The sequence below is a fragment of the Bufo gargarizans genome, chromosome 1 (assembly GCF_014858855.1).
Source record: "Bufo gargarizans isolate SCDJY-AF-19 chromosome 1, ASM1485885v1, whole genome shotgun sequence".
Lineage (NCBI taxonomy): Eukaryota > Metazoa > Chordata > Amphibia > Anura > Bufonidae > Bufo > Bufo gargarizans.
In genome coordinates this window covers 595,447,845-595,473,193 of record NC_058080.1, presented here as the reverse complement: position 1 = coordinate 595,473,193, position 25,349 = coordinate 595,447,845, and the positions used below count along the sequence as shown (strand labels likewise).

At 41.6% G+C, this 25,349-nt stretch overlaps 1 protein-coding gene across 1 annotated transcript in view; it reads left to right on the top strand.

Moving 5' to 3' along the window:
* The window catches only part of ADAMTS19 (ADAM metallopeptidase with thrombospondin type 1 motif 19), a 355,301-nt gene that overhangs the window by 73,738 nt on the left and 256,214 nt on the right, over positions 1 to 25,349 (top strand). The window contains exons 3-6 of the mRNA XM_044291002.1: positions 339 to 504; positions 6,620 to 6,792; positions 7,196 to 7,279; positions 10,300 to 10,457. Of these exons, the coding sequence (XP_044146937.1) occupies positions 339 to 504; positions 6,620 to 6,792; positions 7,196 to 7,279; positions 10,300 to 10,457 (581 nt within the window). The remainder of the gene's footprint in view (positions 1 to 338; positions 505 to 6,619; positions 6,793 to 7,195; positions 7,280 to 10,299; positions 10,458 to 25,349) is intronic.

Sequence of the window (25,349 nt, the reverse complement as noted above, 5' to 3'; positions counted from 1 at the left end):
AGCGACCTGTGAGTCCAAGATGCATCCAGACACCCTCCATGCTGTTCCTGCACCATTTCAGTGGTGTTTCCATCAATTTCTGACCTTTTCATGTGAACCAGACACCCTCCCCTCTTCAGAGCAGGGGTGCCTGGTTTAATGCTCGGGTTCTCCCATTGACTTCTATTGTGCATCGAGCATACTGAGGTGTTCTACTCGAGCACCCGAGCACTTTGGTGCTCGATCAACACTAGTACCAACTCCAAAATATTATTATTTGATTTTATTAGTAGGTGCAATTATGCATTTCAGTGTTACATTTTACATAATATGATTGATTTATATTTCTAATTCACTAGATGGGTTTCATACAAATGAATGAAGATTTCATCTACATTGAACCTGTAAATGGCACTCTTACGGCAGCTGGCAATGCTCATAGAGTTTTTAGAAGGAAAAGAACCACAGATGATAAAACGTCAGGGAATAGAACTGGTAGTCATCACTCATACTGTGGAGTTTCAGGTATGTTATTTTACTTATGTTTTGCTTCTTATTGTTATTTAGTAATTTATGGCTCATAGATATACCTAATACCTATATGTTGCCCAGTTGTGTAGGTGTTCTCATGGATGTCAGATACTGATTTACTGATTTTGTTGTGTAACTATTAATTTTGTTTATCAAACTGAAGTCTGGAAACCAAAATGTCCTAGTAAATCTAGATAAGTACTGTTCTAGTTATAGGTAATGTAATAGTCAGCAAGGAGTGGTCAAGAGCTATCTGGGCTGATATGATAATTCTCTAGTACTGAACAGACAGGCAAAGAGGTCTTCTCTGTCCACGTTTGGTAACCTCATGAACACACACATGAACAATGTTAAGTTGCCCATACACTTTAGATATATGTTGTCAACCCATGGGCGTCTGCAGAAATTTCTCTAGGGGGGTACATCATTTTATTGACATTGAAACAGGCACGTGTAACCCCGTTTGTGTACAGGGACTAAACTTTAAAATTGGAAGCCACCACAAAAGGAAAGACCAATTCTTCTTATTTCACTTGAATGTCTATTAATTTTATATTATTTTTGCACCCCTTTGTTATAGTCTCAGCATTCAGCAATATGTTAATTTGCATTTTGTCGCCAACAAATGAAATGTTGTGTTCTGTACCTGAACGCTTCCAGGCTTTTGTCATATGTAACTTACAAGCAGATGGTCTGCAGAATACCAGGTCTACCACCAGTATTACCCCTTCATATACCGCCTGCCTGCCTGGTCACCCTGACCAGGCGGGCAGGCGGTATATGATTGAAGGGGAAATACTGCCTGGTATATGGACAGCAGAGATGGCATCCTCTGGGCAGTACTGTCTATGGTCATCCTTCACCAGCACCCTGACTGCCACCTGCTTGGCCTGGCTCTCATGGCACTTCACCGCCTGCTGCTTGGCTATCAGTGACTCAGCCCACACCTAACACTCAGGGTCAGGGAGTGACTCAGTAGTCACACTGTGACACTGACTGACTTTCACTCACTGATAGCCAAGCAGGTGGCAGTCAGGGTGCTTGTGAAGGATGAATTGACCATAGACAGTACTGCTCAGAGGATGCCATATCTGCTGTCCATATAATACCAGGCAGTATTGCCCCTTCATATACCGCCTGGTCAACCCACACCTACCACTCTGGGAGTACTGTCAGACTGACTGGTCTGTGACACTGACTGTCAGTCACTCACTGTGTTAGTGTCGCTCTCGCTCATTCATTCAGGCTGCCTGTGGTTGTGGAGTCCTGAAGCGGCCGGCACACTGCGGGCGGCTCTTCTTCTTGCTCCGGCTCTGCAATGTCTTTCCCGCCCAGAAGGTGGGCGGAGCTTCGTACTGCCGTGCACGCCCGGCCCTGGTGATTCATCAGGGCGCATGCATGCTCCTGATAGATACCACTTCTCGCTCTGCGGCACTGCGCAGTGCAGCAGCTGCAGAGAAGAGTCAGAACTCAGTTCACAGCTTTCCAGGGCACTTGCCCCCCCCCCCCCCCCTGCGGACGCCCATGTGTCAACCCCACTAATGTGTATGCAGGTTTATCAACCGTCCCTTGACAGCAGATGTCAGGAAAAAAAGGAATTGGCATGTTGGATTTCCGTGGAAGATAAGCTATTGATTTTTCTATTTTTCACAAGATTCGAAAGATGAATAGGCATGGCTTCTATATACTTTATTCAAAGTCTTAATGCAGAATAGTCTATAAAATATTAGGATGGGAAGAATTCATCCATATGGATATGTGATCTATCCTGTGCTTTGAGGTCACTGTGCTGTACTGCCATTTTACATGTTATCTTTAACGATGAGGGTCTAAGAGGACAACTTCAATTTCCTGAACTTGGTTATCATACAATTTGTTTTGCAGTAACTAAATGCTGTATATTGGGATGGTGAACAGTATTCTGTACAGGGCTTTTTGTAGATATGTCACCTGCATATGTGTTGCAAGCATCTGCATGTGGCACTGGGTGATAAATCACAATTATTGGAGTGACAGGGTATGATAGACATGATTGATGACATTTGGTAAGCAATTCTGTCAACTTGCAGCTTTTGGAAGAGAAAACTGATTTTAGAGTTTTCTTGACAGACCTAGAAATCTGTATGTGCTTGGGGTTGTGACTTTATAGAAAACAGAAGTGTATTCCAGCAGTAATTTGAGGTTTTTCTAGATAGCTGAAAACAGATTGTGGTGACTAGACTAAAACATCCTCAATAGACTTTGTCGGTAAGCAAATCGCGCAGGGTCCTGTAAGAGGAAATATGTGGTCAGTAATATGTATTAGCCCTTCTTTTACCAACCTTTCTGTGGAAACTGAAGTTAGGGTCTCCTAACTGATAACTATCCTGGGAGTGCTGTGTCTACCTTTTGTATCTTTGATTATAAGAATCTGTATGGACCTGGAAATATTTATATCGACTTTGATCACTGTGTGGTGGATGATCACGTTCTATAAGGCAAAATGCAGACAGAGCATAATGTGTGTATATATTCAGGGGCATGGATAGATCTCATAGAGCCCCATAACAAGTTCGTTTCTCAGTATGTGTGCATCAAACACTCCCAGGAAACACAGAATGCAAGTTTTTATTCCTTAAATTTCTCATAATTTACCTGTTTGATTAAGTGGGAAAAAAAATAACTATAAAATTGTAATAAAAGTTGCCCCCCCCCCCCTCCCCTCCTCCATTTCACCCTCAGAGTTCAAGTGGTGCTTCCTAAATAAGGGACATAGTCGGAACACTGTATTTCTCAATGTATTGAGACTAGTTGAACTAAATACATCTGCTTCCCTACACACAGTATATTGTAAAACTGACTGCCTGTAGCTACCACTATAGGGAACTCTGCGCATAGGAAGGTTTACAGTTACAATTGATTTTAATGGAAGTTGTAAATAATATTTTACCACTAAGCTTCCCCTAGTGGCAGCTGACAGAAAATGCAGTAAACCTATGTTAGGAACAAGAAAAAGGGTACAGTGCTGGAACCCTCTTCCCCCTGTGCCCTATAGCAGTCATTTTGGGGCCCATAGTGGTCTACCCCTGGGGTAGGTATGCCACTGATTATATTGTTTAAAAAAATATTTCTATTACATCATTAGGAATCTCACTTTTAGGTATACCATATGTTCAGTTATCTCTTGTATAATCAAAGTTTAAACTGGACCTACACCATTGTACCTATAGGCAAGACTAAAATGATGATCAGGTAAATGTAATGCCTAGCTTTTATCATTTATATGTCTCTGTTATTGAGTTAAACATCTTGAATGCTCACTTCTAAAATCATATTCAAACTTAGTATACCACCATATAGGCTAAGTATCCCAAATCTAATCTTACCTTTCTTGTGAAAATCCAGTCCCATAAACCTAAAAATGCCTCTTTCTATTTGTATGCAAATAAAGTTTTAGGTGCACTGTGGGTGTAGGCGCTTAGGCACATTTGTATGACTCCCTTTAACATACACCTAAGTAGCATTATATATGCTATTTGTTTTCATGTGGTATCCTTTATCAATAAGAATTCTCTTCAAACCCATCCTTCATAAAAACTTTTAATTACAAGATTTGCAACAACCAATCTGCTTCCAAATCCATTCATAAAACCAAGGAGTGGTCATATAATGTTGCTTTAAAATAGGAATTCTTACTATAACAAACTAGCAAAAACAAACTATAAAGGATCCTTCCAACTGAATGTAAATGTTTTTTTTTCACCTGCAGAAAGTGATCACCAAAAACCTATAAAATAAACTACAAATATAAGGTTACCAATGGCACAGAATTTTTAGATCTCATCTTATGTTGGACAACCTCTCATGCAAAGTAAAGCTTAAAGAATCCACCACATTCCAATTTATTCAATACTAATTAGAAATGTGATGATTTTTATATATACTTATTTATTCGTTGAAGATATTTAAAGTGTAACTGCCGTTTCATTTTTTTATACCCTAATAGTATAATATACCCTGCTGTATAAATGCTTTTGTGCTTTAAAATTGAATCATTTTCAGTTTTACCTAATAATAACTCCCACAAATGTATATTCAGCAGCTCTCATCTCAAAGCATTGTCATGTGCAGTTGTCTCCTCTGTATTATAAACAAGAGACGGGAGAGCACTGGGAGTAGGAGCACAGCCCTGGGTGCCTGGGCTTGGGCAGAAAGTGGAGGGGAGGGCTGCTTTATATGGTGATATCTCCTGAATGGTAGCAGCCAGAAACATGCATCTGGCCTTGTTTGAAAGCTGAATGATAGTCCAAGCAACATAGGAGAAATCACTGTTAGAAATCGAGTCAAGAATAATCGCTGCTAAAGCCTGCTTTTATTTTCACTTTCAGCATTATTCACAGCATCCCAATTTCTATCAGTGATATCTTCCCCTGTACTGAACATATTGTTGTCATTCTTTTGGAATATCAGCTTTCAGACAATACAAAGCCCATATCTCTAGCTGCTTCCAAACCAGAGATATGAGCGGCTAAAGCAGCCCCCCCCCCCCCCATGTCAGTGTGGAGGAGAATGAGGGAGCAGCTACAGAGCTGACAGGTGACTATTAAGAAGCTAGAACAAATGCTTACTGATTTCATGTATTTGCAGGGCTTGTCTCTGGTTAGCTGTATGTGAGAGGATACACACTGCTCTGGGGTAGTGGGGGAGGTTATCTGCATTCTGATTGGTCCTGCTAGTTTGTGTGAGGAGAGCAAGGGATTATAGGAAATGAGTGAAATACAAGATGGCCTCAAGGACATGGCAAACATCTCCACAGGAAGTGGCCTAACTGGGAGGGAATGCTCAGAACCCCAAATACTGTTGCATATTTATAACCGGGGTAGCAAAATCTCCACATGTGATCCGCTACAAATGGAAATCCCCAGCAAAAAATGCATACAATGGAGGATGCCGGCAGCGGACCACATGTGCCACAAAAAATTCTACACAATATGGAATAATGTGTGGATTAGACTATGAAAATACATAATTCACTGCAAAGGTGCACTACAATATATGCAAATGAAAATACAAGGCTAAACCCTAGCTAGATGTTAAAATTAGACTTTAGCCAATATATTCTGTTCGAGCCCCCCAGTTATAAATATGCTACAGTATTTGGGGTTCTGGGCATTCCCTCCCATTTAGGCCACTTTATTCAGTGATTTGTCTCAATATGTATGGAATGTGTCATTTTTTATCTTTTGTAACATTCTGGAGCACCTGGTAGTCTGTGTCACATGGCCTGCTATAGGTGGGGCTCATTTTGGAGGTTTGTAATCTCACTTTGGAGGTTTGTCGAAGCTTGGCTTTGAGTCGGACCTTGGCACCTATCAGACAGTGTTCACACACTATAGGTAGGTTTAGTGGTAGGTCGAGCGCCAACTGAAATACCTTGATGGGGTGCGTGGGCTCCGATTTGTTCTTGAACAAAATATATTGGCTAAAGTCTCATTTTAACATCTAGCGTGAGGGTTTAGCCTTGTATTTTCATTTGCATATATTGTAGTGCACCTTTGCAGTGATTTATTTAGCCATCTTAGGAAGATGCTGAAATAGAGACACAGAGAAATAGGGTTGCTAAGGGCTGAATACAGACATCAGAAAGGTAATATTAGCTGAAAAATAAAGCTTCATGAATATCTTCCCTTCAGCATCACATATGTTAGGAATTTTATTTTTGGTAGTGAAATGGCAGTTACACTTTAAAGAATATCCGTCTTCAGAGCTCTTTATTTTATGCCAACTAAATGATGTTCTGCTTGGGAAGGGGGGGGGGGGTGGGGGGTGGATTAGATTGGAGAGCTTAAAGATTCCCTGTCATTATGCATATACGGGTATGTGAACCATTTTGGCTCTTCTCTGTATGCTTAGACTTTTGAAAGAGTCTGAGAAGATTGAAGGAACTATCACTTGGGGTCTCTTAGCTATTAGGGCTAACAAGCAGCATACTTCATAGATACCATAAAACAAAAAACTCTTTTCACTCTTTTGACATAATGAAGCTATGTTATATATAACTTATACATTTCTACAATTTTGGACTTTAGCAGGTAATTAATTGATGAGCATTTAACATGTTATTTTCTAGATAAGAGAAGAACAAAAAACTATAAAGGGACTGAAACAGGAAGAGGCAAGCGATACTCATTGAAACAAAGCCAGGAATACAACATAGAAACTGTGGTGGTTGCTGATCCTGCCATGGTTTCCTACCACGGTTCAGAAGCAACAAGGAAATTTATTTTAACTATCCTCAACATGGTAATTAATATAAGTTACAGTATAATGTCCATTATTGCTTTGATGGTTTCTAAATAGCTCCTGGTGTCAATCTTACTATGCACAAATGAGTAAAGAGATAATAGTGTGAGCATAAAATTAGAAAATGTATTCAATCAAAACCAAAGCAAAACTCCAATTGGAATACACCTGAAACCAAACATAAAAAAAAAGAAACCCTGGATACACATCTGTAATAAGTATGTGAAGTCTTATGCTCTGTTATAGTTGATATCCCGGCAGATGCGTTTTGGAGTTTACTTAACTCCTTCCTCAGTGGCTGCACACACGTCCTATATAGAGGAGGATTGCCATATGGAGGACTATATATTATAATATTTTTTATTTGACTTATTTTTCCATCCCAAAAATTTCTGTCTTCTAGGTATATAATCTTTTTCAGCACAAAAGTCTGGGAGTACAAATGAATCTCCGGGTTACAAAATTGATTCTTCTTCATGAAACACCAGTAAGTAATCATTTAAGTTAGGGGTTGTACACATCTGTGTTGGAGGCTTCGTCGGATGCCTAAATCAGAGATTCCATCAAAAAGACCAGACAAAAAATCCTGCATGCAGAACTGTTTTGTCAAGTAAAAAGACAGGTTCCTGATTGGAAATTTGCGATCTTTTTTTACAATTTGGCTGTGTTTTTCTTTTTATAGCTAAATTTGAGCTCTAAAATAGTCCTGTGATAGCAAGTTGCAGACAAGGTGCACAAATGTTTTGGCGGCCAGTAAGTCGCCCTAACCTTATTGCTGTCCTTGGGAGTGGTTCAGTATTACAGTGTGACTCTTGGACGAGAAAAGGTTCTGCATTGCTGCTTTATGGGGACACTACCGTCAATACTTTTTCTCTCATATAAACAGCTCATAGATGAATATTCTATGTGGTTTTTATATATATATTTTTTTTTTTATAAAACAAAGTTGTATGGTTTCCTAACATACTTTTTTGAAGTCACTTTATGCATTCTACTCCCTGTTCTGGCTAAATAACTTTCTCCTTTGTTTGGGCTTTTAGCACAGCAAACAGCCTCCCTCGACTTTATGAAGCCTCAATTAGGCTGCCTAATTGTTGGGCAGATTTTCAAGAACAAAGGTTTTTATGAATGCTCTCTCCTGATAATCTGCCTATATAAAAGTGCTACAGATCACCTGATGATCAAGCAAAACGCTTGTTCATTGGGTGAAATGATTGTTGGTCTGGACACCGCAATTATCTTTTATTGGCAGCAGAAGACACCACTCTGCTGCCCAGAAATAATGCAGCTGTGTGAAGAAGAGCAATAGCATTAGCCATCCTTTGTCTTCATACTGTGGAGGGGATCGCTGCAAGTAAATACAGCTCGTCATCTCCGCTAACGAGCAGGCAATTGTCAGGCAGGGACACTTCTCTCTAGATAATTGCTTGTCGGTGCAGTGTAAATGCCCCTTTAGTCATATCATTTACTGTAGCCAGAGAGGGGAGGAAATGAGTGACTGTATTAGGGCATCACACAGTACACTGATAAAAGCAATGTTCTTCTGTGAACATCTTTATCTAGGCCCATCAAGAGCACTATAGCGCTGTCATACTGTCATCGTAAATTCTACATCTGCTATTATACTAGCAGATAAAATCTTACAACAGCAGTAAACTGACAAAAGATTGGCTTCAATATTTACGAGTTGCATCTATTTGGGTTGACATAAGGATACTATTTAGCATTTCATTTTCAATGGCATAGTACTAGTGAAATGAAAAAAAAACCTGCCTAAAATGAAAATCTTTTTTTTTTTATATATTTAGTTTAAAAATATACAATTTTCTGAAGGAAGTATTGCTTTAAAGTGTATCAGAGCATAGCACATTTGTCAGCTAGACATGGTCAGAACAGTCTCACAAAGACAGACCTGCTGCTATAAATATTTTGGGGGTCATTTATCAAACTGGTGTAAAGTAGAACTGGCTTAGTTGCCCATAGCAACCAATCAGATTCCACCTTTCATTTTGGACAACTCCTTTGGAAAATGAAAGGTGGAATCTGATTGGTTACTATGGGCAACAAAGCCAGTTCTACTTTATACCAGTTTGATAAATGACCCTATGTGTCTTACAACTGTTGAAAAGACTGTGGTTGTCAGGTAGTGTGACCTTGCAACAAGACATACAGCTGTGGTACAGCTCAAAAGTACAGTGCCACATTTCAGGTAAGGAAGATAGGGTGAAAGACCACTTGCCTTCTTTGACGGTGATAAAAATAAGGTTTGCAGTAGTAAAAATAAGGTCTGCAGTTAAATTAAGGTGCAGAGTGTCTTTAACAGAAGGTGAACTTGCAGGAATACTTATATTGTAGATAAAATAATCCAGCCTATTAACTTAATCAGTATAATTAATGTTTAAAGGGGTATTCCAGTTTTTATTTTCATTTATCTAACATACTGTATAAAGCTGAGTGTATGTGTGTGTGTGTGTGTGTGTGTGTGTATGTCCGCTAAAGGAATCCACACCGTCGCATTTAAAAACACGAAATTTGGCACACAGGTACATCAGGTATCCGAGAAGGTTTTAGACCAGGTCTCAGCTCTCTAGGATGTACCGTTCCTGAGATATTCCCTAAAAATGCATTGGCCAATAGAAGCTTGGTCACATGACCCTTATCAGCCAATAGAAGCTCGCAGGCCGTTAGCCTCCACATACACAGTTTTACTCCAGGTTTCCATAACAACCCAGCCATTTTTTTCACTGCTGTAGGTCAGCTTAAAGGAAGTCTGTCACTAGGATAATCACTATTGAAGTAAAGCCATGGCCTAATAGTACTTAGTACCTTATTTCCAGATGTGCCTTTGTATCAGCAATAGATGTTTTAATCCTCTGAAAAAGGAAAATCAGTTTATTTGAAATGCAAATGAGCCAGTAAGGTGCCTAGAAGGGCATCATTCTTGCAGGAAGGAGCCCAGACACGCCCCCTGCCTCAATCAGTCCTGTGTAATGTATCCATGGCCTAATTGAAACATGGAATCAGGCATGGGACATTCTACACTTCATGCAATTTCTGACAACAGCAGTGTTACATGACATATATGTGCTGTGTCAGCACACAGGACACATTCACGTGAAAAAGAAATAGGACTAGTGTTAGAATAAATATTTTTATTGTGGTTATTACAGTAACTACATCACTGTGTAATTACATGGCTGCCTGTTGCTAGGTGATGTTGTCATGTTAATAAGATTTAATGCATTTTACAGGACAAAAATGGACTGTACCATTATTTTTTCTTCAGGGAGAGGCTACTCTACGGATTTAATAAAGGTCTGCTAGCAAAATTTTAAATATATATTCTCTACGTAAATAAATGTAATCATTAAAACTGGAATACCCCTTTAAGAATGTTAAGGTCTGAAGTTATACCAGCAGGGGCAATAACATTTCACATGGAGCGACCTATAAAAAATAAGCAGGAAATATAATTTCTGAACTTTATCACTTTGATCGTTTTTATAGGCAGATATGTATATAGGACACCATGGAGAGAAAATGTTGGAAAGCTTTTGTAAATGGCAGCTAGATGAATTTGGAAAGAAGAATGATGTCCACATGGAGATGTCCACAAGCTGGGGGGATGAATATTCAGCAGTAGATGCTGCAGTTCTTATAACAAGGTAAAACCAGTTTAGTGAATGATATCTTAACTGAAATAGTGAATTATGTTTTGTACATATATAAATACACAAAAAGTAAAAGTTACGAAAGAACGGTGGCTGAAAATATAGAGTCTTAGATGGAAATTAAATAATACATAAATGAGAAAATGTTCAGTTTATAACCGTAATATGAAATTGCAATGCCAAATAAACTTAGTTACAAAAGAAAATACAATTGACAAGCAAAATTTTCTAGAATAGGTATAACAGTGACAACTTTACAGTTTCAAAACTTATTCCTTGAAGGATGCCAGTGTTTCTTAACTTTTATTTGATCTACAGTATGAACACAACCTATATATAACATACAAACGTCCTCAGTTACCCATACCTCTTCACTCAACTCTTCCTTCAACTGTTCCTTAAAGAAAGGTCCTTGTTTGCATCACAATGCTCTTTGTGCTATGGATACAGGTACATGACACACTATCAGCACTTTGTAGCTACATTTTTGGCTGGGACAGACAGGATCCTCTTTGTATTTCAGTAGGTTTTTATTTCTACATTTATTGCTGCTTTTGTGAAGTACTGCAGAACATATGTTGCACACTTTTGTTAAATTTATCCTTAAACCTAGCATTTGTGTTTAGAAATATACTTCAGTATCTCCCCCCCATACTTGAGTGAGTCCCATTGATATCTGAGTGAAACTAATTAACATAGCTAACCACATCCATTTTTTCCACCCATTTTGTAAAAATGCCAGATTTTGCGCTTGACCTCAAAAAGTTGCAAATACCCTATTTTGCAACTTTTTGAGGGCAGAATTCTGGAGTGCAGTGTGTGATAAATTCCCCCATAGTGTCTATACAGTGTGTTTAGACTTACATTGACCTGTGAAGTCAGTGGTAGTTGAAAATGAACACAGAACAATTTTTGAAGCTATAGAGAAATGATTGGCAGTTTGAACAGTTGACTAATGTATCTGTTGGAAATTTTCCATCATCAGGAGTTTTCCCATTGCGGTAGACATCATCACTTAGGCCCTCGTTGTGCTCAGCATTGTAAAAATGGCTACCAACTGTAGGTCTCTTCACCAATACCACTGTCAGCCCTTGATTAAGCTCAATAATATGCTATAGTTTTATTATTCATATTTTTTGCAGTTCCACTCCGTAGTTATCATTATGATCAAAAACATGAATAGAGATAAGGAAATTCTGATTATAACGAATCATAATAATAATTAAAAAAAAAGTTACATTTAGATTTTAAAGAATTGATTTGCTCATCTCTACAAGTGAATCATAATGAAAATTACACAGGCATACCTTCTGGTGAAGGTTGGGTCCAGAACACCAAGGCTGTTCTTCTAATGCATATTTTTACAGGTAAGAGTGAGAATGGATAGTGTTCTGTTGTTAAAAGGGGTTCTCCAGGAATACAAAAAATGTAAATACTTATATTATAATAAATATATTCAGAAATACCTTTCATTAGTTATAATGGCTCGTTTTATCTGGGGAGCAATCATTAGGAGAAATAAAATGGCCACTGTCCTATCAGTACACACAGAACCGGTCCTAATCACACAGGAGGAGAAGTTACTTCACCAGAATGAGCCATAGGCCTCTTTCACACAGGCGTCGCGTGTGAGGGCCGGACAAGATGCGGGTGCTTTGCAGGAAAATGCACAGTTTTAATGCGTTTTGCACGCGTGTGAGAAAAATCGGCATGTTTGGTACCCAGACCCGAACTTCTTCACAGAAGTTTGGGGATCGGTGTTGTGTATATTTAATTATTTTCCCTTATAACATGGTTATAAGGGAAAATAATAGCATTCTTAATACAGAATGCTTAGTAAAATGTCCATTGAGGGGTTAAAAATAATAAACAAATTTAACTCACCCCATCCACTTGATCGCGTAGAGGATCTCCTCTTTCTACTTTATTCAGGACCTGCCTAAAGGACCTTTTGATGACGTCACTGTGCTCATCACATGGTCCATCACATGGTCCATCACATGTACCATCTGATGAGTGCAATGAAGTCACCACAGGTCGTTTTCATCAAAAAAGAAAGAAGATATGCCAGGCTGAACATTCAAGTGGATTAAGGTGAGTTTATTAATTTTTTTTTTTTTTTTTTTTAACCCCTCCATCACTATTTTACTAAGCATTCTGTATTAGGAATGCTATTATTTTCCCTTATAACCATGTTATAAGGGAAAATAAAAAAGATCAGGTCCCCATCCCGATCATTTCCTAGCAACCATGCGTGAAAATCGCACCGCATCCGCACTTGCTTGCAGATGCTTGCGATTTTCATGCAGCCCCATTCACTTCTATGAGGCCAACATGAAAAATGCACAATATAGAGATTGCTGCGATTTTCACGCAACGCACCAGTGATGCGTGAAAATCACCACTCATGTACACAGCCCCATTGAAGTGAATGGATCCGGATTCAGTGCGGATGCAATGCATTCACCTCACGTATTGCACCCGCATGGAATTCTCGCCCGTGTGAAAGGGGTAATAGTGCTGCCTCATCCTCCTCTCTGCTCTGCTTGTCAGGAATCATGATCTTGAATACAGGGGAATCTCTGTGGGAATGGAGATAATGAGGAGACATGAGAGGAGGGTGAGATGTGCTAATGAGCAACAGAACTTATATGCAGTCTCTATTACCACTAGAGAAAAGGGGCAAATTTTTGAAAAATTCGATTCGCCGGTTCGCAGAAATTTTTGGGAAAAATTTGGTTCGATCCGAATAAATTTGCTGCAAATTATGTTAAAAAATGGCTATTTCCTGGCTGCACAGAGCCTTTATAGTAGTGTAGAACACTGTGCCTTGCAGTAACACGCATAGGGAGTCTGCTAGTGAAATAATATTATGAGTCCGTATGACATGCAGATGACAGGCGTCACACTTAGAATCAATGCACACTTCACTTATTTGGGCAGTCACAGGGTCAAAACTGACCAAATATATCAAGCATGACCTCAGCATTACAGGTCGATGTTAGCGTCAAGAAGAAGCACTCTCCTTTTATACTGTCTTCAGCTGATACCACATAGATGTCTACAGAACCTGTTCTATTAAACGCTTATACAAGTAGAGCCCCCCGACAAAGTGGAGAGGGTGTCAGCAGTAAGTATGCTTTGACAACACTGATTATTTTGCCCTTCCTCTGATCCGTCAGAACAATAACTCACAAAAAATGGATCTTGTCTGTGGAGCATCCAGTATTGCTAATGAACAAAAAAAAACAGGAGTGGATCCAAAACAGAGATGACACGTGAACGGAATAGTTGCATGTCTTCTGTGTTTTTTACCCATTCCTGCTTTTGGCTACCAAATCATAAGCCAATTCTGATGGGACCATACAGGCCTTACAGATGCTACACAGACAGAATCCCTTGTGCGTCTCACTTTTCCTTCCTTCTGACAGATCAGAAGACGAGTTAAATAAATGATGATGTCAGCCAAGTCAAAAAGGCTAAATAGTGGCCCAGTCATGGAGTGGAGAGGGTGTAAGCAGCATGAGAAGTCCACAGAGTGGCCCTATGACATAGTGGTGAGGTGGAAGCAGCATGAGGAGACAACAGAGTGGCCCAATGACAGAGTCTGAAGGTGGCGGCAGCATTAGTAGGCCACAGAGTGGTACAATGACAGAATGTGGAGGTGGCAGCAGCATCAGGAGGCCACAGAGTGGCACAATTACAGAGTATGGAGGTTACATCAGCAGCAGCATCAGGAGGAGGCCACAGAGTGACCCAATGAGTTAGTCTGAAGGTGGCAGCAGCATCAGGAAGCCACAGAGTGGCACACTAGCGGAGTCTGAAGGTGGTGGCAGCATGAGGAGACCACAGAGTGGCCCAATGACAGAGTCTGAAGGTGGCGGCAGCATCAGGAGGCCACACAGTGGCACAATGACAAAGTGTGGAGGTGGCGGCAGCATGAGGAGACCACAGAGTGGCCCAATGACAGAGTCTAGCCACAGAGTGGCACAGTGACAGAGTCTGGAGATGGCAGCAGCATCAGGAAGCCACAGAGTGGCCCAATGACAGAGTCTGAAGGTGGCGGCATCATCAGGAGGCCACAGAGTGGCACGGTGGCATAGTGTGGAGGTGGGTGGCAATACCAGTACCCAATAAAGATGATGGGTGAAAGAAGGAGCATTTGTAATCAGATGTGTAGCATCAGGCAGGTAGCAGCATCGGGAATAGTAGCTGAGACAGGTAGCTAGAAGAAACCAGTCTCTTTTGTCAAAGTGTTGGTGTGGCACCATGGATGATCTAGTCTGATGCATCAAGCATTGGTGGGTGGAAATCTTGGCTGATCCACGCCTGATTCATCTTGACAAAGGTCAGTCTCTCCACATTTTGGGTGGACAGGCGAGTTCTTCTTGTAACTACTGGCCAGGCAGGACAGCTTTTCCAGGGTAAACTCGGCCAGTTGCGGCCACAAATCCAGCTTGGCTGCCCAGTAGTCCAGCGGATCTTCAACGACGGCTGGCAGGGTGCACTCCAAGTATGCCACCACCTGCTGGTTCAGGTTCTGTTCCAGGTGCTGCTGTAGTTTCTTCACTAGGCGGGTGAATAAAGCTGCTCAGCAGCAACTCTAGACTCAGGCTGCTGCTGATGAAGCTGGTACTGCTCTTGCCACCCCAGACCTCCCCAGCAGCCATGGCAGTGGAACATGAGCGCAGAGGGGTCCCCCCATTCAGACGTACGAGAGGATGGACAATGGCACAGATAGGCAGCGGCCAACTGACTACAAAGCATGTCTCTAGAGTAGTTCAGTTTGTCCTCCCTCTCAGCGGGTGTAAAAAAGGCCCCCATTTTGGACCGGTAGCAAGGGTCCAACAAGATGGAATAGCTAGAAGTCATCCCTCTGCCGAATGGTGACAATTCGGCTGTCACTACCCAAGCAACTGAGCATGCAGGGGGCCATTTGCACAAGTGATTTAGAGGGACTCTCTGTCTCCATCTCCACTGCATACTGCCACGGTGAGCCTGGGTAATCTGCCTCGTTTTCTTCATCTCCCTCTTGCTCCTCCGGCTGCTCCTGCTCCTCCTCTCCTGTCACCTGTGTCGAAAAACCACCCATTTCGCGACACATTGCTTGTGCTCCAATGTCCTCCTCCTCTTCCAGTTCAGACCCCACAGGGCTCATGTGGCTGTGAGATCAAGGGGCCACGTCTCCAGTCCCCTGACCAGCCAGATTTACCAGCAACTGTTCCAGGACATGAAGCAGTGGAATGACATTGTTCATCCCGTAGTCCTGGCAACTGACAAATAACGTGGCATCCTCAAAAAGGCCTGAGCAAAAGGCAGGTGTCACGCATGAGCTGCCACTGGCTGACATCGAAGTTACACAGGGGAGTACTCCTGTCCGCTGGGATCAACAGGAAATTGTTGATGGCCTTTCTCTGTTCGTACAGTCGGTCCAACATAAGGAGGGTGGAATTCCAACGGGTGAAAACGTCGCATATCAGCCTATGTTTGGGATGCCGTTCTGCCGCTGCAGCTCAAGGAGGGTCTGCTTCGCAGTGTACGAGTGGCTGAAATGATGTCTTGCAGATGGGTTGAGGAATTCAGGAACTGCTTGACAACCAGATTGAACACGTGGGCCTTGCAGTGCGCATGTCTCAGCCCTCCTTGACGCAGCACTGACACAATGTTCTTCCTGTTGTTGGTCACCATAGATCTGATTTTAAGTTGAAGGGGAGAAAGCCAGGATTCGAATTCTTGCTGAAGGACACAAAGCAGTTCCTCCCCTGTGTGACTCCATTCACCAAGGCTAAAGAGGGCAAGAACAGTGTGACACCACAGTGCCCTGCACATGTGGAATACTGGAGGGGCACTGTGAATTGTCCCTGTAGTGGAGGCTGAGGACACGGTAGAGGATGAGGAGGCAGAGGTGGACATTGTCGCTGGACCAACAGCATGGCAACTTGGAGGCAGAAGCGGCATCACCTGGCCAAGTTGCTGGTGTGGTTATGCATGAACCATATTCACCCAGTGGGCCGTAAAGGACATGTACTGTCCCTGACTGTAGTTACAGCTCCACACGTCGGCGCTGCAGTGCACTTTGGTAGACACCAACAGGCTCAAGGACTGGCCCACCTTCTGTTCTACATATTTGTGCAGGGCTGGTACTGCATTTTTGGCAAAGAAATGAAAGGCTTGGAACTGTCCACCTCGGCTAGGCACAAGCCATCAGTTCTCTGAAAGGTGCAGAGTCCCCACTTGGAAAGGGAGGGATTGCAGCACCAGCAACTTGGACAGGAGCACATTCAGCTTTTGCACCGTTGGATGAGTGCGCGCATTCTGTTGTCTCTTGGCAATGACTTCGGTGATCGATTGCTGACGGAATGAGTGATGAGGAGTAGGAGATGGAGGAGCAGGAGCATCGTGACCAGAATATGATGGGAATGACAGACAGCTCCCTTTGGCTGAGGTGGTGGAGCCTTGATTGCATGATACCGGGTGTGTGCCACTGAGTGATGCAGCGGTTGCTGCGCCAGGCTGGACCACCACATCGGAGCCACGGTTCTCCAAGGCCACTGCATGGCGACACTGCATATGTTGATGAGGGCCATAGTGCCAACATTGGCACCCTGGCCACACTTCATCTTCTGCCCACAGATTCTACATATGGCCACCTTCACCTCATCCAGCGGCTTAAGAACAAACTGCCACACCGCTTAGTAGATGATTTCACCACCAACACTACGCACTGACTGAATGCTACCGCCGCTGCCTCCTTGAACCCCTGCATAGCTACTTCCCAGGCAGGTAGGCTCTCGCAAAGCAGGTGGTCTACCCCTGGCACGTTTTGCTCCCGACCTCCCACTGCTGCCACCCTGCTGACTACTGCCCACTTGCTGGCTCCACTGCTGGCTCACGGCCAAGCTGCCACCCTCTTCTCCCGATGATGATGAAGCCCCTTCTTCACATAGCTCCCAAGTGCGATCAGCTACATCATTATCATCGAGTACTGTCTGCATGTCACTGATGTCTTCCTCAACGGTCTCTGGGTCTGGAGCCTCACCGGTCGCAACACCAGCTCCTGCGCCACTCTCCTCATCACTACTTGCCCACCTAGTGGAGGAAGCGGCGGATGTCTCCTACAGATCTTGGCTGGGCAGTAGCTGCTGCCTGTCCTCTAGTACCTCGTCCTCTCTGTATAGTGGAGCCGAGCCCACAGCATACAATACTTATGTGTCTCTGGGAACAAAAAAGAACAGAGGCATGTTGAGGACAAGTTAAAGCGCAGGGCCTGCTCCAGGGCCATGCCAATTTAGGGATGTGTCTGACTCTTGGCTGGGGGTGTCTGATGTCATTTGCGATGAAGTTGAAGATCGAGTCAACCACTCAAGAACCACTGGGTTGCTGGTCACAACACGACCGCTAGCTGAGACTGGGAGCTCAGGCCTCTCAAAGTAAATATATATTTTCTTTTTCCGCTAAAACACCACACAAAAGCCTTTACTACAGATTACTGCACCGCAGAGCGTTAAATGTATTTTTATTTTTTGCGCTAATACACGTCACAAAAGGCTTTGCAAAAAATAACTGCACTGCAGAAGAGCAAAAGCATTTTTTTTGCGCTAAAACACCACACCAAAGCCTTTACCACAGATAAGTGCACCGCAGAGCGGTAAATGTATTTTTTCTTTTTGTGCTAATACACATCACAAAAGGCTATAGAAGAAATAACTTCACCGTAGAACGGCAAATGTATTTTTCCTTTTTGCGCTAAAACACCCCACAAAAGCCTTTACTACAGATTACTGCACTGCAGAGCGGTAAATGTATTTTTTTATTTTTGCGCTAATACACGTCACAAAAGGCTTAACAAGAAATAACTACACCACTGAGCGTCAAATATATTTTTTTCTTTTTCCGCTAAAACACCCCACCAAAGCCTTGGCTACAGATAAGTGCACCGCAGAGCGTTAAATGTATTTTTTCTTTTTGTGCTAATACACATCACAAAAGGCTATAGAAGAAATAACTGCACCACAGAGCGGTAAATATATATTTTTTCTTTTTCCGCTAAAACACCCCACAAAAGCCACAAGGGCAAATAAGACATAAAAATATTTCCTGGTAATAACGCCTGTTAATGCCTATATCAAACAGCACTTGCACCCTAAAAAGAACTGTTTGCTGGAATTACAGAGCTGTATAATGGCAATTTAGGTGCCCAGTTAGTGCTGCAAGGCCTAATAGGAATGTTCCTATTACCCAGGTTTTCACCTCCCCGAATGAATCCTGTTTAACAGAAATGCAGTGGAATTATTTCTCCCTACCCTTTCCCTACACCTTGAATAATCTTTCCCTGCAAATCTTTTTTTTTTTTTTTTTTTTATTAGTAGAATGACGATTTTTCGAATCACTGTCTTTAGTGCCTGCAGACACGTCTCTCCCTGCACTAAGTACGCTGGTGAATGGCAGAATATAAGATGGCTGCCGTACTTATAGGGCTGTGACATCACAGGGCTGGCTCCTGATTGGCTGCATGCATGTCAGTATGGGTGATCCGGCCTTCCCAGACTTCCTTTCTCCATGTCCTCACTAGTGATGAGCGGCGGGGCAATATTCAAATTCGCGATATTTCACAAATATCTTGTAGAATATTTGTCATATATTCGCGAATTTGAGAATTTGAGATTATATTCTTGATTGCGAAAATCGGCAATGTATTATTCGCGTAATGCGTGCAAAATACCTGCGTGGGTCACTTATGCTACATTTTTCAAGCTGGTATAAGTTTCCTGAGACTGGACAAAATGACTGGCACGGCAGAACATTAGAATAGCTTTATATGCAGATAGAGTGCTCCAATATATTTGCATTTGCAAATTTTTGGCAATTAATGATGCACATATTTTTTCGTAAAACATGCAACTTGTGACATCATAGCACTATGTCTGTAGCATGTATGTATGGACAGCAGAACCAATTACACTGCCTAACATTCTGCACTGGAGCCTATCAGCTACACTATAGATCAATCTAACCTACGCTGACTATCTCCCCCTAACTATCTGAATTATATATATAAGTTAACTGTATAATGTAATACAACAAAGCACAGAGCACAGCAATGACGCTGCTGTCTCTTTCATAACTGCAATAAACTTTAGAAAACAGCTGCTGGGGAGGTTCTTATATACTAAGGGGTAGGCAACTTTTCTATTAGTTGCTAGGGATGTTGCTAAGCTGTGACAAAGCTTTCTCATTGGCCCACGTGCTAGAAGTAAGGAGGGATGATCACCTGATGTATACTGTGTTAAAAAAAAAAAATTAAATATATTCGTCATTCCGAATATATATAGCACTATATTGTAAATATTCGTGAATTCTTGAAGTGCCGATATTCGCGATAAAAATTTGTAATACGAATATTCGCGCTCAACACTAGTCCTCACACGTACAGCAGCCATTTTAGGAAAAATGCGCTTTATTACTATAAAGCGCGAGGACTTCGCATTCGGTGCAAATCAAATTTTTCCTGAAATTCGTAACGAATTCCACTTCGTCAGCTCCGTTTCGCTCATCTCTAATTACCACAGCCTGTCCTGTCTATCCTCTCTGTACTTCTTCTCATGAACTAAATTCCCCAGAGATTCAGCTAAAGTTCTTATCATCTGTATTAAGGATCATAATCCCTGACAAGTTGAGAGGAGGAGGAGGCAGCTCTTTCCTCAGTGTTGTTAAGTAACTTGTCCTCATGTGTGATCAGGACAGGTTTTGTGTGAACTAATAGGACAGCGCCCAGACAAAATGAGCCATTATAACTAATGAAAGGTATTTGAGAATATATTTATAGTAAAGTAATATTTAAGTATTTTAATTTTCATAATTCCCAGAGAACCCCTTTAATCTAACAGTACCCTGCTTAGCTACTGACAGTTGTAACCAGTATTATTTATTTATCTGACCACAATTGTTCAGTTTCTCAATTTTGACAACTGTAACAAAAAATGCTCTAACAATGATGGAAAACAGCCAAAAAAAAAAAAAAATATATATATATATATATATATATATATATTTTTTTTTTTTTTTAATGGGAATAATAAAGTACAACATGTTTCACAGTCATTGGAAAACCTAATGTACATGTACCAGCTATTTACCCTACAACAAAAGGCAGAAGCATATGGCTCCCTACTGTAGACCTGTCTTTCAAATTCCAGAAAAAGTTGCGACACTGCAAAACTCCAATTTCAAAAAAGTTGGGACACTGAAAAATATAAATAAATGTAAATTAAAACAGATTGCAATGATTTCCAAATCTCATAGACCCATATTTGAGTCATAATTAAACATAGAACAAATATCAGTGGTTGAAATTGAAACATCTTATAATTTCATGAAAAAGTGAACTAATTTAGAACTTGATGGCAGCAGCATATCTCAAAAGGCTGGAAGAGTAAGTGGTAGTAATAAAAAAAACAGCTGGGGGAGCAATTTACAACTAAGTCACATGACAGAGTACAATAGGAGCATGTTAGAGAGGCATAGTCTTTAAGAAGAAAAGATGGACAGAAGTTCACAAATATGCATAAAACTGCATCTAAAAATTTTGGAATAATATCAGAAAAATGTTCCTCAATGTAAAATTGCAAAGATTTTTGAATATACCACCATCTACAGTATATAATCTCATCAAAAGATTCAGAGAATCTGGAGAAACCCAATACAGGATGCTCATGGTTTACTGGTCCTCAGGCGGCACTGCATTAAGTAATGGGTATGCTTCTGTATTGGAAATCACTGCATGGGCTCAGGAACACTTCTAGGAATAACTGTCTTTGAACACAGTTCACCATGCAATCTATGAATGCATATGTCAACACAATCCACAAAATCCATATGTCAACACTAGAGATGAGCGAATTTTACAAAAAAAATTTGCTTTGTGACGAATAACTTCGTCACGAAGCCCATTTATTTGTAAGTAGCAGGTGCAATGACAGGGAGCAGCGATAGCGCTGCCCCCCATCATTGTACACCTCAGATGTCATGTTCATAAATGATCACGGCATCTGAGTGCAAAAACAGTGTGTAATTAAAATAAAATAAAATTTACCGCCTCCATTTGCTCGCGACGGGCTAGCTGCCGCCATCTTGCTTGAAGAGCTGGAGCGAAATCTCGTGCAGCGCGAGACTACGTCATCACGCTGGCCGGCATGGTGACGTCATACCACGCACAGTATTTCGGCCAAGATCTTCAATCAAGATGGAGGCTGGCGGCCTGTCGCGAGCAAATGGAGGAGGTAAGTATGATTTATTTATTTTTACACTATTTCAGGTTAAGTCGATTTGCTGACACGAAGCACAAGGAAATTCAGCTTCGAGGCAAATCAAATTTGTCCTGAAATTGTACAAATAATAAAAATAATAAAAATGCAATGCAAAGCAATACTTTCTATCCTGCCCATCCCACTGAGAATGCATCATCTGCAGTGTAAATCAAAGCATACGAAGTGGAATTTGATCTGAAGTTTAGGAAAAGTTCAATTCGCCATGAAGTAGAATTTCCTCACGCTTTGTGGTAACCAGTGATAAGTGAAGTTCTCAAAAATTTGATTTCACTAAGATGTTTGTATAGTGACGATTTACTTTGTTGCAAAGTGCATTTCTTTGTAGTTAGTGGATGCAATGTCAGGGAACAGTGACTGTACCGCCCCATCATTGGACAGCTCATATTCCACGTTCATCGCTAATCACAGCATCTGATATGAACATTGAGGGCCTTCAGGGGTTAATCCAGTGGTGGTGGGGACATGTCTCGCACAGTGACGTGATAATGTCAAGATGGCCCTGGTCGATTCTTATTAGGTGCAAATGGATGAGGTTAGTATTATTCCCCCCTTCAATTTAAGAGAAAATTTATTAATTACCACAAAGTATGAGGAAATTTGGCTTTGCAGCAAATGGAAATTTCCCTGAAATTCGGTTAGAAGTCCACTTCAGATACTTCGATTTGCTCAACCCTAGTGGTAACAAATCAATTTTTCCTAACATGGTGGCTGAAAATAAAAAAAATTATACTCACCTCATCTACTTGATCATGGGGAAGCCATCTGCTCCGTCTTGAAGAAAACCCACCAAAGGGCCTGCGGCGAGCATTAAGACGTCACCATGTGATCATGTTCTCCGCATGCAGGGATGTCATCAGTAAATTAGCTACACAATTATACAGATTGTCCCAGGACAAACAATTAGTAATAGAGAATTTTTTCCAATAATTTTTATTCTATAGGATCGATTTTGAAGTGATTTTATTTGGGAGACGTTTTGGAGAGAGGAAGAGAGAGAAAACAAACAAACAGCTTTTCAGGGAGATTGAGGCACTTTCAATCCAAGTAGAATGGATTTGTGTCCTATTTGAGTCACAAGGCCTGAGTTGAATTTGTAGAGATTCTCCCCTCATGGGATTCCCAAATTTCCTGTTCTGGGGTGTTTGAGTGGAGCAGTGGTCATGCATGCAGCTGGTTGCTTCATTTAACGTCTAGTGGAGACTGACAGAGACACCAGAGTACAGCGCTCGCCTGAAACAGAGAAAGTATTTTGATAAAAAAAGCAAGTATAGGTAGTCACTTTAAAAGGGTTGTACCAAGCATATGCAAAAAGTTTCTGATTGGTAGGAATCCAAATCAGAGACCTGTGTCTCTTCATATGAATATACAGTCGTGGCCAAAAGTTTTGAGAATTACATAAATATTGGAAATTGGAAAAGTTGCTGCTTTAGTTTTTATAACAGCAATTTGCATATACTCCAGAATGTTATGAAGAGTGATCAGATGAATTACATAGTCCTTCTTTTCCATGAAAATTAACTTAATCCCAAAAAAACCTTTCCACTGCATTTCATTGCTGTCATTAAAGGACCTGCTGAGATCATTTCAGTAATCGTCTTGTTAACTCAGGTGAGAATGTTAACGAGCACAAGGCTGGAGATCATTATGTCAGGCTGATTGGGTTAAAATGTCAGACTTGACCTGTTAAAAGGAGGGTGATGCTTGAAATCATTGTTCTTCCATTGTTAACCATGGTGACCTGCAAAGAAACGCATGCAGCCATCATTGCTTAGCATAAAAATGGCTTCACAGGCAAGGATATTGTGACTACTAAGATTGCACCTCAATCAACAATTTATAGGATCATCAAGAACTTCAAGGAAAGAGGTTCAATTCTTGTTAAGGGCGTCCAAGAAAGTCCAGCAAGAGCCAGGATTGTCTCCTAAAGAGGATTCAGCTGCGGGATTGGAGTGCCACCAGTGCAGAGCTTGCTCAGGAATGGCAGCAGGCAGGTGTGAGCGCATCTGCACGCACAGTGAGGCGAAGACTTTTGGAAGATGGCCTGGTGTCAAGAAGGGCAGCAAAGAAGCCACTTCTCTCCAAAAAAAACATCAGGGACAGATTGATCTTCTGCAGAAAATATGGTGAATGGACTGCTGAGGACTGGGGCAAAGTCATATTCTCCGATGAAGCCTCTTTCCGATTGTTTGGGGCATCAGGAAAAAGGCTTGTCCGGAGAAGAAAAGGTGAGCGCTACCATCAGAGACCATTCATGTGTGGGGTTGCTTCTCATCCAAGGGAGTGGGCTCACTCACAATTTTGCCCAAAAACACAGCCATGAATAAAGAATGGTACCAAAACACCCTCCAACAGCAACTTCTTCCAACAATCCAACAACAGTTTGATGAAGAACAATGCATTTTCCAACACGATGGAGCACCGTGCCATAAGGCAAAAGTGATAACTAAGTGGCTCGGGGACCAAAACGTTGACATTTTGGGTCCATGGCCTGGAAACTCCCCAGATCTTAATCCCATTGAGAACTTGTTGTCAATCCTTAAGAGGCGGGTGGACAAACAAAAACCCACTAATTCTGACAAACTCCAAGAAGTGATTATGAAAGAATGGGTTGCTATCAGTCAGGAATTGGCCCAGAAGTTGATTGAGAGCATGCCCAGTCGAATTGCAGAGGTCCTGAAAAAGAAGGGCCAACACTGCAAATACTGCCTCTTTGCATTAATGTCATGTAATTCTCGATAAAAGCCTTTGAAACATATGAAGTGCATGTAATTATATTTCACTACATCACAGAAACAACTGAAACAAAGATCTAAAAGCAGTTTAGCAGCAAACTGGCCGAACACCATTTTGACTCAAGCATCGCGATGCTCGGCACATCGCGGTGTTCGGCCAAACACCACGTGTACTCGAGAGCGATTCTCGCGTCTCCTTTTCACACGTTTGTTGGCTGCTATGCAGCCAATAAACATGCGGGGAAGTACTGGCACTCACTGTAATGCTGTAGCCATGTTGGTTATTGGCATTACAGTGATTGGCTGGCCGGAACGCGTCGAGTGCTATATAGCACCCGATGACACGTGTTCGGCTCAGTCTTAGTCAGGGCAAGCTGCAGCAGAAGGAACAGATAGTGTAGGGACAGGATTATTATTTTTTTTAGGCAGGGTTTAGTCTTGAAAGGTGTAAGAGACCCAAAAGTCCTTTTAAGTACTATTGTTTTATCTAACTGCAATATATATTATTAGCGCAACCGCTGTTTGGCCGCTGCTGACAGTGATACAACCTCTGCTACATCTGTTGTGTTACATTTGCGCATCCTAAATATCTGTGGCATGCAGCACAATTGTTTGGCCGCTGCTGACAGCAACATTACCTGCGCTACATCTCCTGTATAACGTTTGCGCATCCTAAATTTCTGTTACATTCAGTGTAATTTTTTCTTAGCCGCTGGTGACAGCGACATTACCTGCGCTACATATCCTGTATAAGGTTTGCACATCCTAAATATCTGTGACATTCAGTGTAATTTATTTGCTCATCCACTTACAAAACCTGCGCTTCT